At 35.2% G+C, this 16,904-nt stretch overlaps 1 protein-coding gene across 1 annotated transcript; it reads left to right on the top strand.

Moving 5' to 3' along the window:
• The first annotated feature begins 3,843 nt into the window (after positions 1–3,843).
• Positions 3,844–4,602, top strand: LOC141480606 (uncharacterized). Its single transcript, XM_074170797.1, has one exon. It carries the CDS (start codon positions 3,844–3,846, stop codon positions 4,600–4,602), a length of 759 nt encoding a protein of 252 aa, XP_074026898.1.
• Positions 4,603–16,904: the final 12,302 nt, after the last annotated feature.

The following is a 16,904-nucleotide window of genomic DNA, read 5'->3' as shown; positions in this document are numbered from 1 at the left end:
GGTTTTGAGTTGTTTTTCTGAAATAGTTTTTTTTATATTATTGAGTTGGTTGCTATAGATCAAAACTTCACTATAAAATACAGATTTCTTAGTTTTGGGTTGCCTAGTTTGCTAATTATGAAATGTGTCAATCGAATGAAATTCTAATGTTTTTTGTTATTGATGGCAGAATGTAAGAATAGACTTATTTGCTATTTATAGAAGATTATCTGGAACATATGGAAAGTAGGCTCCAAAAAAGGTTATTTGAATATTCATTTGATACTTTGATTTTGCAGAGATTTCAGTGAAAGTAATTTTTTTTTCCTACAGATACATACTAGCCAAATCAAAAACTTGATGTGGTTCAACAATTATTTTCCTTTATGGATTTCCAGTGGTACTCCGATTAATAATAATAATAATTTTATTAACCATTTTCGGTACTTAATGTACAATATGGTAAGTCAATAATTGTAATATATGTTGTATTTAACAATGAAAATAATAGTCATGTTGAAAAACCACCATTTTCATAATTTGTTAATTTGTTTTCGTTTACATTATATATGTTTATAGGTAGTTAAGATATTAATTTTGACATAATAAAGTGCGAGTTGAGTTGTCTAAAATAAATTCATTAATCCAAGAGTATACTTGAGAATATCTCCTCTACTTCAATATGGCAGCAGAGCGTGGTTGGTTAGCCTGAGGTTCCGGAGTATAAGAACTATTTCCAGATTATAAGAAACTGCTTAAATTTTCTTGCTGAAAATTTTTGACAATGCCAAGTGTTCTGAAGCAATCATTTTATTCAGCTGAATCCAAGCTCTACCAAAAGCGAAATGGATGCGAAATACAAATAGGATTACTTGAGGGCAAGTCAAACTGGTCATCATGGCAATACAAGAGCAGCTTACTATTACGAAGTATTCAAGGCGGTACTGAGGTAGTTGAAGGAAAATTAACTATACCCGAATCTTTAGCAGAAAACGCAACCCAAACTCAGAGAACAAAGTATGAGAAGGAGTTGAAAGACTTCAATCAAGCAGACAATAATGCTTTACTGGTTCTTACAGTAAATATGACTCAAGAAACGCTTGTAAAAGTGATGAGGTACACTACTGCTCGTGAAGTGTGGCAAGAATTACACAGGCTGTATGATGGTTATGTTGAGGACAAAACATATGACACATGCATGCAATGCTTCAGCTACACACGACACGCAGAAGATGACATTCCATCTCATATTTCTAAACTCAAAAATCTTTGGAATATTCTGCAAAATGAAATCACCAAGGATAAAGTAGTAAATGGAAACACCTTTAAATGCGATCTACCAGAATTGTTGCTGATTTGCAAGATTTTGGAGACTCTTCCTCCAGAGTATTTTTCGTTCAAGTCAAGTTGGATGCTAATGTCGAAGAACGATAAAACAATTGACAGTTTAACTAGAACTTTGTGCATACGAAAAAGGTTTATCATCCCAATCCTTGGTCAAAGAGGAAGTGATTTTCTTGGAAAATTAAGAAAAATTGAAAGGAAATCACAATATGAACCTGTTTTGTAAATATTGTAAACGAAAAGGGCATAAAATAAAACACTGTTTCAAATGGAAAGCAGATGGAAAACCAGGAAATGGAAAACCTTCAAAACCAGGAAATGAAAAACATAAAACTAGTGATACCAATGTGACTCTCGTAGCAGAAATAAACTCCATGCTGTATTCTACGTGTGATAAAGACATTTGCTATGTTGATAATGGTGCTACGAATCATATCACCAATCAAAGAAATATGTTTCAAGAATACACACCTTTTGATGGAAATCACAGGGTTACAATAGCTAATGGAGACTCACTCCCAGCTCTAGGTCATAGTACTCTGAGAGTGAAAGCTCGTGTAAACGGAAGAATACAGATTTTCACCATGACAAACATATGGTATGTTCCAGAAATAAATAAAAATCTTTTCTGTTTTATCCGTGCAAGATAAAAATACGGATAGCCTATTCATTGTTTCAAGTGCTGAAAAATGTCAAATGAAACTCTCCGGAGAAACTATTTTAGTTGGAACAAGAAACAGATATGGAGGATTGTACAAACTGAATTTGAAATTCGTCGAACCCGAAGTTGCTGTTAATGTGAATGCAGTTGGCAATGAAAACGTATTACTGCTGTACCATGAGAGATTTGGGCACCAAAATAAGAAACATGTGAAATCGCTACTTGAACGTGAACTTGGTATACATGTCAATTTGGATCGTGAATTTTGTTAAGGATGCGTTTACGGAAAATCTAATATAATGAAGTTTGGTACCAGCGAGAGGGCTGATGTTCCTGCACAACGAATACATGCTGATGTATGTGGACCTTTTTGTCCATCCAAGTCAGGTTACCGGTATTATGTCCAGTACAAAGATGATTTCTCTAGGTTCCGTTATGATTTATTTATCAAAGAAAAATCTAAAGTTGTAGAAAAGCTGAAGATTTTACTCGCAAAGATTAAAGCTATGGGCTACAACGTTCAAGAATTCTTGTCAGATGGAGGTGGAGAATTCTCAAATAGAGAAATAACCAAAGTTCTCAATAACTATGGAATACGACAAAGAATCATCATGCCCGACACTCCTCAGCAGAATGTTTGCGCAGAGCGCGATAATCGAACAGTAGTTGAAACTGCCCGAGCTTTGATGCATGCTAGAGAAGGACGAATAAGTCAAAGCTTGTGGGCTGAAATGATCAATATAGCTGTTTATATTTTAAACAGATCCGGTACATTTGGTATTAAAGACAAATCTCCCTTCGAAATATGGTTTGAAAAGAAGCTCAATTTGAGGCATTTCAGAGTAATAGGAAGTTATTGCTATGCTCACAAACCAAAAAGATGTCGAAAGAAAATGGATAGAAAGGCTATAAAAGGAGTATTCATTGGATATGAGAATGATGCTGTTTATATTTTAAACAGATCCGGTACATTTGGTATTAAAGACAAATCTCCCTTCGAAATATGGTTTGAAAAGAAGCTCAATTTGAGGCATCTCAGAGTAATAGGAAGTTATTGCTATGCTCACAAACCAAAAAGATGTCAAAAGAAAATGGATAGAAAGGCTATAAAATGAGTATTCATTGGATATGAGAATGATGATGGATATCGTATCTGGTGTGTGAAGAAACTAAGAGGCTAATACGATCTCGTGATGTAATTTTTCACGAAGATAAACCATTAAATTCTGTTATGACAAGAGTACCTTCTACTGATAAAAATGAGACGTCAGAAGAAGACATACCAGTAGGCACAGATGCTAAAAATACACCGGATATCTCCGGCTCTCAAACTGAAGAGATAGAAGATCCATTTCTAGAAGATGAGGACATTGTAATAAAAAGGCAGCTGAGAGATAGACATGAAATCAGAAAGCCACTCCGTTTCGATGATTATGCCATGATTATGCTAGTGAAATAACCGAACCTCAAGAGCCACTCACAAAGAGTCCATCTCTTGTCCTGAGAAAGTTCATTGGATTCGAGCAATGGAAAATGAAATTGAATCCCTAAATGAAAATCGAACTTGCATCATGGAAGAAATGCCACCTAGTAGGAAAGCAACTCCATGTAAATGTGTTTACAAAAGGAAGCTGAATGTAGATTAGTTTTCAAAGGTTACTAATCGAGTATGTCGACTTCAGAAAAGTTTATATGGACTCAAGCAAGCACCAATATGTTGGAATAAGCGATTCCATGATGTTGTGAAGAAACTTGATTTCCAGCAAAGTGTTGCAGATCCATATTCCATTTCCATAAAGAAACATGGAAATTATATGATAATCTTGGTCATATACGTTGATTGCAACAACTAATGATACATGCCTGCTTCCTATTTCCTAGGATTAGAAATCAAAACTGAAAACGATGGTTCCATTCAATTAAATCAAGCAGCTTATACAAGAAAAGTATTAGAACGCTTTGGCCTGCAAGATTGTAAACTCGTTTCAACACCGATTGTTAAAGATTGTATTCAATCAGAAAACGAATCCGAAATGGATTTGAATACAACTTTTCCATACAGAGAGGCGGTTAGGGCCCTTATGTATCTGATGACAGGTACAAGACCAGACATTGCTTATGCAATCAGTGTTGTTTTCAGGTCATTAGAAGATCCCAGCAATCATAATTGTATCCAAGTAAAACGAATACTTCGATACCTCAAAGGAACAACAGATTACGATATAACGTACAAAACAACAAGTATGGATGGCCTGATAACTTTTAGTGATGCTGACCATGGCGGAGATGAAACAGGACGTTCAACAACAGGTATTATTTGTATGTATGCTGGCGGTGCGATATCTTGGCTCAGTCAACGACAAACTTCAGTAGCTATTTCCTCAACGGAAGCTGAGATAGTAGCTGCAAGTGAAGCTTCCCGTAAACTGATTTGGTTGAAACAGCTATATGAAGAATTTTTGGATATGGAATGGAAAGCAGTATTGATGGTCGATAACGAAGCTGCAATACGCTTGGCCCAAAATCCGGAATATCACAGACTTACCAAACATATTCATATAAGACATTTCTTAGTAAGGGAACTGGTATTAAATGGTGCTATTTTAATTCAAAAATAGCATCAGAACACCAAGTAGCAGATGCACTTACCAAACCGCTGTTCAAGCCAAGATTGAATATCTTACGACAAACAATGGGATTGAACAAATTATTCGATGAGAGAGGGTGTTGAAAAACCACCATTTTCATTATTTGTTAATTTGTTTTCGTTCACATTGTATATGTTTATAGGTAGTTAAGAGATTAATTTTGACATAATAAAAGTGCGAGTTGAGTTGTCTAAAATAATTCATCTAAGAGTTTACTGGAGATATTTCCTCTACTTCAACAAGTCATACTTAATTGAGAAATTGAAGAATGAAGATAAAATATAAAAATAAAAACATAAAACACGGCACTTAATATACAAATGTTACAATTTAAAAACAAATACATAAATTACATTGGGAATTATTTCCAGGAATTATCACCAAAATATTCTTTTAAACTATAAAAACATTTTTTATTGAGAATAGTTTCGTATTATTTTTAAAGATTTTATATGATTTTGACTCCTTGATTGAATCAGGTAATTTATTATAAAGCGAGATAGCATACATAACATAGTGAATCACATTTGTATATATGGGTATATATGTATGTGTATGTCTGTATATACATAACATGGTGAAGCCCATTTGTATTTCTATATTTCTTCTTCTCAAATCTCTTCAAATAATTAATGATATATATATATATATATATATATATATATATATATATATATATATATATATATATATATATATATATATATATATAATCTAGAAAGGTTAATGCAGTCAAGCTGCTGGAAAATGATTCCATGAAAATCAAAAAATAAATATATAAGTACTTTTTGATCATTCCCATACTGATTTCAATTTAAGAGCCACCGGTATACAGCTGTTTCAGCCTATTGGGCATCGTCAGTACCGGGCAGGCGGTTCTCGATTGAGAAAAAACCAAGGAAGTACTTGATAAAAATAGCTGCGTAAACGCAAGCGAAACATAAGTGGAACCACCTATTGGTGTGACACCCAAGTCAACTTGCCAAGTTTTTATGTCAGTGTTGGTGGTTTGACCAATCAACCGACAACTGCGGTAGCAGAAATTTGGGAAGCTAACCTAAAATGCCATCGGAAAACGAATCCACATGTTTCTAGAAATGATATGAAATCTAGGAAGGTTAATGCAGTCAAGCTGCATATAATAAGTAATATATATATATATATATATATATATATATATATATATATATATATATATATATATATATATATATATATATATATATGATGAGCTGTTTTCTCGGGTTTCGCTCCGTGTTCTGTGTATTTTCTCCCCATAAGGATTATTTTCACAACGTTTCGGCAAAGTCTCATTTGCCATCTTCTGGTGATGTCTGGTTTTTTCAACTAGACTGATTACTTCGAACTCTGTGTCTCAATTTATAGGGATGGATGTTTCCCTTTACCTGCGTTGCTGCCACTACCTGTGTTTGTTCGACTACCTGTTTTGGTCTTATTACCTGAGCTGCCTCTCCTGTCTCTGTTATTGTACCTGTATTGTCATGTACCGAGTTTTGCCTCTGAAGTTGAGCGGTCTGATTGCTTGTGCGAAGTGATAAAACGGATCTCCATGTTGATGGTAATCTTTGCGCATCATCCCTCTTGTTCATATTATTAGGTCGTTTTTCAATTTCGATTGCCTCTCTGATTGTTCGTGAGTAAAAGTTTTCGTTGCTTGCTAGCATTTTTGTGTTGTCGAAATTGATGTTATGTCCTGTTTGAAGTACGTGTTGGAAGAGAGAAGACGTGGTGACTTTTCCCTTCACTGCTAGTTTGTGTTCATCTTTGCGAATGTTGATTCGTCTGTTGGTCTGGCCGATGTAAGTCCTGTCACAATCATGGCATGGTACTTCATACACTCCTTGTGATTCCAGTGGTATCTGATCCTTGGGATTACGAAGCATGGACCTTATTGTTCGTTCTGGTACGAACGAAGTTGATATGTTATGTCGGTGAAGGATTCTGCTGATTTTATCTGTTGTTCCTGCAATATATGGTAGTGTGGTTGTTATGACCGGTGTATCTCGAGTTTTTTGTTGTTTCCGTGTGGTCTTGGCAGCCGCTTTTATACTTCTTTCTGAGTAGTTATTCATTTGTAGCGTTGTTTCGATGGTGTTCAACTCTTGTTGTCTGTGATCGTTGTCTGCCAGCCTCCTCGAACGTGTAATGAGTGTTCTTGCCACCGCGTGAATTTGTTTTGGGTGGTGGTGTGAATTTGCGTTTAGGTACCTGTTCGTGTGTGTTGGCTTTCGATATACCGTGTGACCTAATGTTCCGTCTGGCTTTTTCATAGCCAGACGGAAGCCAGACGGAACATTAGGTCACACGGTATATCGAAAGCCAACACACACGAACAGGTACCTAAACGCAAATTCACACCACCACCCAAAACAAATTCACGCGTTTAGGTACCTGTTCGTGTGTGTTGGCTTTCGATATACCGTGTGACCTAATGTTCCGTCTGGCTTTTTCATAGCCAGACGGAAGCCAGACGGAACATTAGGTCACACGGTATATCGAAAGCCAACACACACGAACAGGTACCTAAACGCAAATTCACACCACCACCCAAAACAAATTCACGCGGTGGCAAGAACACTCATTACACGTCTGGCTATGAAAAAGCCAGACGGAACATTAGGTCACACGGTATATCGAAAGCCAACACACACGAACAGGTACCTAAACGCGTGAATTTGTTTTGGGTGGTGGTGTGAATTTGCGTTTAGGTACCTGTTCGTGTGTGTTGGCTTTCGATATACCGTGTGACCTAATGTTCCGTCTGGCTTCCGTCTGGCTATGAAAAAGCCAGACGGAACATTAGGTCACACGGTATATCGAAAGCCAACACACACGAACAGGTACCTAAACGCAAATTCACACCACCACCCAAAACAAATTCACGCGGTGGCAAGAACACTCATTACACGTTCGAGGAGGCTGGCAGACAACGATCACAGACAACAAGAGTTGAACACCATCGAAACAACGCTACAAATGAATAACTACTCAGAAAGAAGTATAAAAGCGGCTGCCAAGACCACACGGAAACAACAAAAAACTCGAGATACACCGGTCATAACAACCACACTACCATATATTGCAGGAACAACAGATAAAATCAGCAGAATCCTTCACCGACATAACATATCAACTTCGTTCGTACCAGAACGAACAATAAGGTCCATGCTTCGTAATCCCAAGGATCAGATACCACTGGAATCACAAGGAGTGTATGAAGTACCATGCCATGATTGTGACAGGACTTACATCGGCCAGACCAACAGACGAATCAACATTCGCAAAGATGAACACAAACTAGCAGTGAAGGGAAAAGTCACCACGTCTTCTCTCTTCCAACACGTACTTCAAACAGGACATAACATCAATTTCGACAACACAAAAATGCTAGCAAGCAACGAAAACTTTTACTCACGAACAATCAGAGAGGCAATCGAAATTGAAAAACGACCTAATAATATGAACAAGAGGGATGATGCGCAAAGATTACCATCAACATGGAGATCCGTTTTATCACTTCGCACAAGCAATCAGACCGCTCAACTTCAGAGGCAAAACTCGGTACATGACAATACAGGTACAATAACAGAGACAGGAGAGGCAGCTCAGGTAATAAGACCAAAACAGGTAGTCGAACAAACACAGGTAGTGGCAGCAACGCAGGTAAAGGGAAACATCCATCCCTATAAATTGAGACACAGAGTTCGAAGTAATCAGTCTAGTTGAAAAAACCAGACATCACCAGAAGATGGCAAATGAGACTTTGCCGAAACGTTGTGAAAATAATCCTTATGAGGAGAAAATACACAGAACACGGAGCGAAACCCGAGAAAACAGCTCATCATACTTTATCCGTGAGAATCTTCGAGTTAACATATATATATATATATATATATATATATATATATATTACTTATTATATATTACTTATATATTTTTTATATGTACTTTGTTATATTATCATTATCAACTTCAGATTCAATTGAACCTCCCCGTCTAATCCCCTACGCACAGACTTGATCTTCTGTAGGTTTGTCCATTTATTCCCCTTCCCCGCTTATCTTCTGCACTGTGTCATATGTATGTATAAAAATGTAAAACAAGAGGAGAATAAATTATTATTATCATTATATTATTATTATTTTATTAGACAGTCCTTCAGTTGTGATATTTCCACGTTTATCAAAGGTAATGTATTTTCTACAGAGGAAAACGACTTGTCATGAACTGGTTCGTATAGGTATTTTATTTATTGAATTATCTTCAGCCCAGTGTTTCATGACATATTTGTGTGATATTGGTGGATATTGTTCTAAGTACTCCATCATATTCTCCTCTGAAATATTTTCTATTGATGGCGGTGGTGGTGATAGTGACTCGTGGAATACCTCATCATAATCGTCATCTTTTCCCGTTTCAGCAACATCTTCAAGTGGTAAAAATTGTGTTTCTTCAAATACTCGAGATTGATTGAATGATTTTGTCTTCATTACCTCTTTCTCCATTTTCCCTCCTTCTTGGTGCTGGAATATAATAAAAGAAAACACAAATAAGGAAAACAAGGATAAAATAACTGAAATGATAAACAATAAGGGTGCAGTCTTAAGAAATGATAAGGATATAACTAACTTCTTTAACACATATTTCATAGAACAAAACAAAAACAAAGGTTCAGAAAATTTAAACCATACCCTAAAAATTAAATCCCGGCTCCACTCATTTTATTTATACCCTACCGATCCTGAAGAAATACATAAGACTATATTAAAAGTTTGCACCAAAATAACACCGGGTATAGATAATGTACCAGGAAATGTCATAAAGGCTGTTGGTGACATTTTATCACATCCACTAAGTATTTTAATAAATAGAAGCTTTTATGAAGGTAAATACCCTGAACAATTGAAGTTCTCAAGAGTTGTTCCACTCTACAAGCAAAAGGGGTGTAGAAAGGAGGCCAAAAATTATAGGGCAGTGGCGGTTCAGTGTCACATTGGCAAAATATATGAATACTCTTATAACGTAAGACTCTGCAATTATCTCGAAAGGTTTAATATTTTAGATAGTTCACAGCATGGGTTAAGAGCGAAAAAATCTACCATGACAGCATTAGAAGAAGCTATATCTCACATCCATGACGCGTTGAACAAAAAAGAAAACATAATGGGACTGTTCTTTGATATGGGCCGGGCGTTCGATACCGTTGATCACAATTTGTTGAAAGCTAAACTGTATCATATTGGTGTTAGAGGTCCGTGTTTGGAATGGATACATTCATATCTGTCAAATAGAAATCAACAAGTAGAAATCAACGGGGTTCGATCCGAGCCGATTGAAACTAGAATAGGCACTCCTCAAGGATCATGTTTGTCACCAACCTTATTCAATATATTTATAACTGATCTACCCATGGAGGTAAATAAAACAAGCTATCCAATTATTTATGCAGATGACACTAATTTAATCATCACTGGACAATCAAGGGGGGAAATACAGGACAAAGCTGACGAATCTATCAAAAACATAACCCAATGGTGTGGTAATAATAACATATCTTTGAATATAGACAAGTCAATAGCTGTTTACTTCAATACAAAAAATGCCACTGTGAACCAGAGCATACTACTTAAAACTGAAGAAACATCATTAGAAAACTGGACCTGTACAAAATTTTTAGGGATCCACTTGGATCAAAAACTCACATGGAACGATCATGTTGAACATACATCCTCAAAACTGAGCTCATATTGCTTCATTATTAGAAACTTGCGTAACACAGTGTCAATGGAAGTACTGAAACTACTATATTTTGGCCTTATTCAGTCATGCCTGTCATATGGTCTGATTTTCTGGGGAAAAGCCCATAGTGGTCAATTATTTATCACTCAAAAAAAAATTATAAGGTGCATGCTGAATTTATCTAGCAAAACATCTTGTAAAAACCACTTTGTTGAGCTGGGTATTATGTCATTACCAAGCTTGTACATTTACTCAATAATTGTTCACATCATAAATAAACATAACTCTCTCAAAACAAGAAAGGATGTTCACAATCATAATATGCGGCAGAAGGACACCATCAATTTATGTTTCTCTAGATTATCAATCGGACAGGAGAATCCCAATTATATAGGAATCAAATGCTACAATAAAATATGTGAAATTAAGAAATTTAGAGAACTCAGCACAAGTTTATCAAAAAATTATCTAAAAAAGTTTTTAGTACAGAAATGCTATTATTCAGTTCAGGAGTTTTTGAAATAATCCTAATTAGTATTGATAAACTTATATTTCATTTATTAATTTTTAAAGTGTGTACATGTACCTATTTAATTATATTAATTTATTTTATTTTATGACCAAAAAGTGAAATTGTAATATTATTATATCCTACTTATTAGTGACGATTCCCATAATGTATGGTACTTGTATTGTAACATTCAGTGGAAAATAAATTGTCTTGTCTTGTCTTGTCTTGTCTTGTCACAACCATGTCTCAAATGGTCTACCGATTTTTTAGAGATTTCAGTTATATCCTTCAGTGGTCTCGAAATAGGTTGAACAATCTTTTGCAATGACCTATCCTTTTCAGAAGTTCCAAATTTCAGAACTAGATACTTTTTTCTTATACCTACTTTTTGAAATGTCGTTAATTTTGCTCTTGCGCACAACATCGACTTCTTTACTGAGCGGTTCATATTGACAAATAACGATTCCATCTCTATTCACACACACTTATGTACTTCTCTTTTCGAAATCGCCTTGCATTCAAATCACATTTCTTGATAGTGATAAAAGTTCCTTACTTGTCGAGCCAACATTCGGCACACATTCTCTCAAATTCATCGAAAGACATGTCAGGATAGACGTATTCATCGAATAAATGTTTCAAATTCATTTCTTCTTGCTTGTCGCGTGTCAGTTGTTTGGGTATCTTGGAATACGCCTGACACAGATAGATGCCATCAATATCCTTATGTCGGCACATGGAATAATATTCACGAATTTTCTGCTGACCATCGTCGAATGTAAATATTGAATTTCGTTTAGCCGCGAATTTTTTCGTTGTCTTGAAATGGGAAATAACCGACTCCTTTGGCTTTTGCCAATATCTGTCGAAGCAGTTGATACTTGAGTTGATAGAGCGACTTTGAATACAAATTTGGCTCCATTCAGATGAAATGATATTGATAATACTGTGTTGGTTTTTCCATACCCTGATGGACCACATATGATGACGCGAAAGGAATTGGACAACATCATGCCATGTTTATTTCAATAATTGACACCATCATCCAAATAGTACAAGTTGTCTATGTTATCCATGGTCTGATCGGTGATTGGGAGATTCACTTCAATATGTAGCGTGCACATTGACATCATCCATCATTCCTAATGTTGACTTAGCACGAAGAAGGTATCGTCAATACGCTTATCAATAAGCTACTATTCGAATTACACTTACCTGGCTATCAGTGTTGCGGTGCTAGTACGAAACTACAAGAACGTCTTGCACGAGGTGATCCTGCATGGTATTAATCTATTAGACTCGGCTTGTCAACAGCACGACTTGGCATATTCGCAAAATACGTCTCTTGAAGCTAGACATCAAGCTGAAAAAGCTCTCGAAGAAAAGGCGTTTCAACGAGTGGAATCTAAAGACGCATCACCAGAGTTATATGAAGTCCAAACGCAAATTAGGAATGGGTGAGAAATCATTTTAACGCAGCATTTAATTAAAATTTAATCAATAACTGGAAGCCTACGACAAATGACGTGAAGAAATCCGCGGCATCGGCTCTAAAGGAAGCAAAAATGGCCTACCATAAAGCTGGAGAACGTAAGGAGATACGTATACCGAGAGTTATTCGATTTGAAGCAAAATCTGGAGGAATCCTACCACTCATACCCATATTTGTAGGCCTTTCATCTTTGGGTGCATGGCAAGGGGAGCGAGCACCATCTCAAAAACCGTGATAGATACAAAAATGACAAAAAAACTCGAAGAAGATCAACGTCACAATAAAGCTACGGAACATTTGGGTTCCGATTGGTACCTAGGCAAAACATCTCGAGGATATGGCCTCAGCCTAAAAAACAACATCAACGCAAAGGACAAGATCTTCACTTGAACAAGCAAAAAAAACTCCTAACGAAGCTACATCATAGTATTATATGATTCGGAAATTCAAAAATGTGTCCATCAATTGAAAATACCACATTTTCGTGGATTATGCATTGCCAACATGTCCTTGGCTACGAGAATGTTCGTAATAAACTTGGATTATCAATTGAGTGCAGGCTCTCATTGGGTAGTTTGCATTAAAAACGGCAATGCTGTACAATATTTTGATAGTTTCGGTAATCTCAAACCTCCTATGGAATTGGTACTATATTATGTAAGGGGTATAACGATTACATATAATTATGGCCAGAGTAATTGCACACATATATGCCTACAGTTTCTACTGCGAAATGCTTAGAGAAATGCGGGATTTAACCGATGCTGTATTGAAAACGAACGCTATCGATTGACTATTTCATTGATAATGCTGAACCTTGGGAATTATTGGATATTTGGTATAGATTACCAAAGGACTACCAACATCTATTCGCTTTGCAGATTATTTTACCATGTTTCATCCATTATCGACCTGAGGTGCCTACATCAGCTGCGTCATCTTTACAAAAAGCAATGTATTATGGTCCTGTTAGCTCACAAAGAGAATGTTATTATTGTAGGAATAAATGTTTCAAAATATTGTTTTTTATGATCATTATTTAAGGTGTGTACATGTGGGAAATGTATCAGTCGTGCACATGATATTAACTCTAACGAGTCTTTCTTCGTTACATCGATTGCAATCACCCATTCGATTGGATTCCGATTCAGAATACCGTTTAGCTTTGCTCAGTTTCCATTCGCTCAACAGTATACCGAACATTGAAGAGGGCACGATATTCTGTTATTACGATAAAAACTTAACAAAAAAGTATCAATATCCCTTCTGGATCTTACGAAATTGGTGATATTGAAGCTTCAATAGATAGATAGATAGATAGATAGATAGATAGATAATATATTTTTCTCTTTAGGTTGTTCTTACAACATGAGATATGTCAAAAAAAATGAAAAACAAACAACAAGTAAAAACACATTAACAATAGTCAATTTCACACAAAAGTTAAAACATATTGGATGGATACATATTAAAAACAGTACATATAATGCATACTACATAGATGAAAATGAATCAGCCACACTTTTGAATAAAATCGTCTAAAGTATAAAATGCTCCTTGGAATAAGAACTTTTTCAGTGTATGTTTAAAAGTTTTTATTTTTGTTTCCGATTTCATGCTTTCAGGCAATAAGTTGAATAAATATGCCCCTGCATACAGAGGTGATTTTTTGTGATGTGATCTGAGTATGGGATATAAGTGAAAGTCATTTTTCTTTCTCGTATCGTATCTGTGGTACTCACTGTTTTTTTTAGTTTTCCTTTATTCAAAAAGGTATACGCCAGTAATTTATACAAATAAATAGATGTGAATGTTAAAATATTGTTATTTGTGAAGGTGTTCCTACACGATTCTCTGTAGTATAAATCATATATCATTTTGATGAACTTTTTTTGTATTCCAAAGACTCTGGATGTTTCTGTGGACCTTCCCCATACTATGATGTTGCAGCTGATGGTGCTATATACCAGTGCATAATATAAATTGATCAAGTAAGGTCTATGAAAATTTGACTTGAGTGTATAGAAAGCATAATATAGTTTATTTAGTTTTTTGCAAATAGAATCTATTTGGTTGTTAAATAAGAACTTGTAGTCTAGTTCCATACCTAAGAATCATGCTGACTCTGATGTGTTTATTTCAATATCATCAATATTTATTGTAAGATTGTGTGTTCGCCTGAGGGGACTTGTAAACTCTATGAACACCATTTTTTCTGTATTGTTAATTAGATGATTCACCTCACACCAGTGCCAAAAATTCCTCTGTAACCAATTTAATTTTCTTTTCGAATTCAGTAGCGGTGTCAGCCATAACAATAACTGTGGTATCATCCGCATAGATAAAGGTTTGTCCATGCTTAATGTGAGTGGGTAAATCATTCACATAAAGCAATAATAGCAAGGGGCCTAAGACACCACCTTGGGGAGTGCCAATTGTAATGTCAAAGTTATCAGAGAACTCGTCCTCAGTCTGCACCTCAAGCGTCCTCCCAGATATATATGATAGGATGCACTGCTGAACTGGGCCTCGTATACCTATTGCCTCTAATTTGGTTGGTAAATACTCGTGCTTTATGGTGTCGAATGCACGCGACAGGTCAAAGAAAAGTCCTCCTACAACTTTGTTTTCGTTGATATTATCATATATATATATATATATATATATATATATATATATATATATATATATATATATATATATATATATATAAATTGGATAATGTTAGCGACTGGAGAAATGTATGGTAAAATGGATTAACAGGGTCTCTCAGTCAAAAAATCAAAAATCAAACTCTGCTTTACTTTGCCAAGCTTTCGCTTCTAATGGGAAGCTTCTTCAGGGCCTATAATTTAATGATTTTTGAATATTTTCGCCTTTGAATATAGGCCCTGAAGAAGCTTCCCATTAGAAGCGAAAGCTTGGCAAAGTAAAGCAGAGTTTGATTTTTGATTTTTTGACTGAGAGACCCTGTTAATCCATTTTACCATATATATATATATATATATATATATATATATATATATATATATATATATATATATATATATAGTGTCAAATCAACAGATGCTGTCTCCACTGAGTGGTTAGGTCGAAATCCATGCTGAGATGAAGTAATAATATTATATTTGTTTAAATAGTTGATTATTTGGTTGTACACTGCTGTTTCTATATTTTGGAAAAACAGCTGAGGAGGCAAATCATCCTATAATTTTCAACACACTGTGTATCCCCTTTTTTGAATATAGGAATCGACTTTGTGATTTTTAGTGCATTTGGGAATGTTCCACTCATTAGAGAGTTGTTTACTATTAACGTTAAAGTGCTAGATATAATATCAACTGATTCTTTTAGAATTGTGGCAGGAATTTCATCAATGCCAGCAGAAAATTTTTTCTTCAAGTTAAGAATTATATGCTTTATGTCATGTTCAGTAACGGGAGCGAAAAACATGGAGTTTGGACTCATGGCTTCAACTTTGGTACACATATCGCAAGGGAGATCAAGGGAATCTATTTTCTCTTTGTCAGAGTTAGCAAAGTGAACTCCAAATACATTTGCTATATCTTTATTTTCAATTACGATTTTGTGATTGTAATTTGAGGTGATTTTCTGTTTTCGTTTTACGCGGTTGCTTTTGTTGTTCACTAAGTTCCATAGTGTTTTCACTTTATTGTTGGAATTTTGAATAATATTTGTATGATAATCCCTTTTTGCAATGGAGATCTCTCTATCAATTTCCTTTTTGTTTTTTTATAGTATTCATGTATTACAGGATCATTGGTATTTTTCCGCAACCAATTCATTTGTTTTAAATCATCCAGCTTTGCATAGATTTCATTTGAAAATGGAATTTTTCCTGAACTCGATTTTTTTGATGGTTTCATTTTTTGCTTGGGTATTGAAACATCGAAGCACTATTGGAAATGTGAAAAGAAATTATTGAACATGACATCAACACTCTCATTTTGTTCATATGAGAGGTTGTCCGTGATTAATAGTGATTTAAATTCTGATATTGAAACGTCATTAATTTTCCGAGTGACAATGTATTTTGTATTTTTGATTTCATTCATTATATTAAATGTCAGTCTTTGGGCAAAGTGATCTGATAATCCCATATCATAGACCTCACAGGAGACGTACGCTATGTTGGTAACTATATAATCCAGTCCACTAGAAGTTATCTTTTTCCCATATTTTGCCGTACGCGTTGGTTCAGCATACGGCAAAATAAGATGAAACATTTCAAGTAAGTCAAATAGTTGTTTTTTAGGGCGGCTTTCTCCTGTGAAGTCTATGTTGAAATCTCCGCATATTATTATTTCTGTATATTTACTTGTTATGTAATTTAAGATAATATTTAACTGATCAAGAAATACATCAACTTCAGAGTCGTTTGATGAACTACGATATAAAGTGACTATACAAAGTTTTTTATTTACCTCTATGGCAGAACACTCAAAGTGCAATTCAAGTGAGTTGTCAGACAAATATGGGATGGGTTTG

This window comes from Leptinotarsa decemlineata, unplaced genomic scaffold, assembly GCF_025532065.1.
Source record: "Leptinotarsa decemlineata unplaced genomic scaffold, Ldec_3_MD MMD2_P_RNA_scaffold_9, whole genome shotgun sequence".
In the NCBI taxonomy this organism is placed as follows: domain Eukaryota; kingdom Metazoa; phylum Arthropoda; class Insecta; order Coleoptera; family Chrysomelidae; genus Leptinotarsa; species Leptinotarsa decemlineata.
The sequence above is the reverse complement of the archived record's forward strand: the minus strand, read 5'-3'. Positions and strand labels throughout refer to the sequence as shown.

What these genes read in the sequence shown, in the direction of transcription:
- LOC141480606 (XM_074170797.1), top strand. Translation starts at nt 3,844, where the DNA reads ATGCCTGCTTCCTATTTCCTAGGATTAGAAATCAAAACTGAAAACGAT.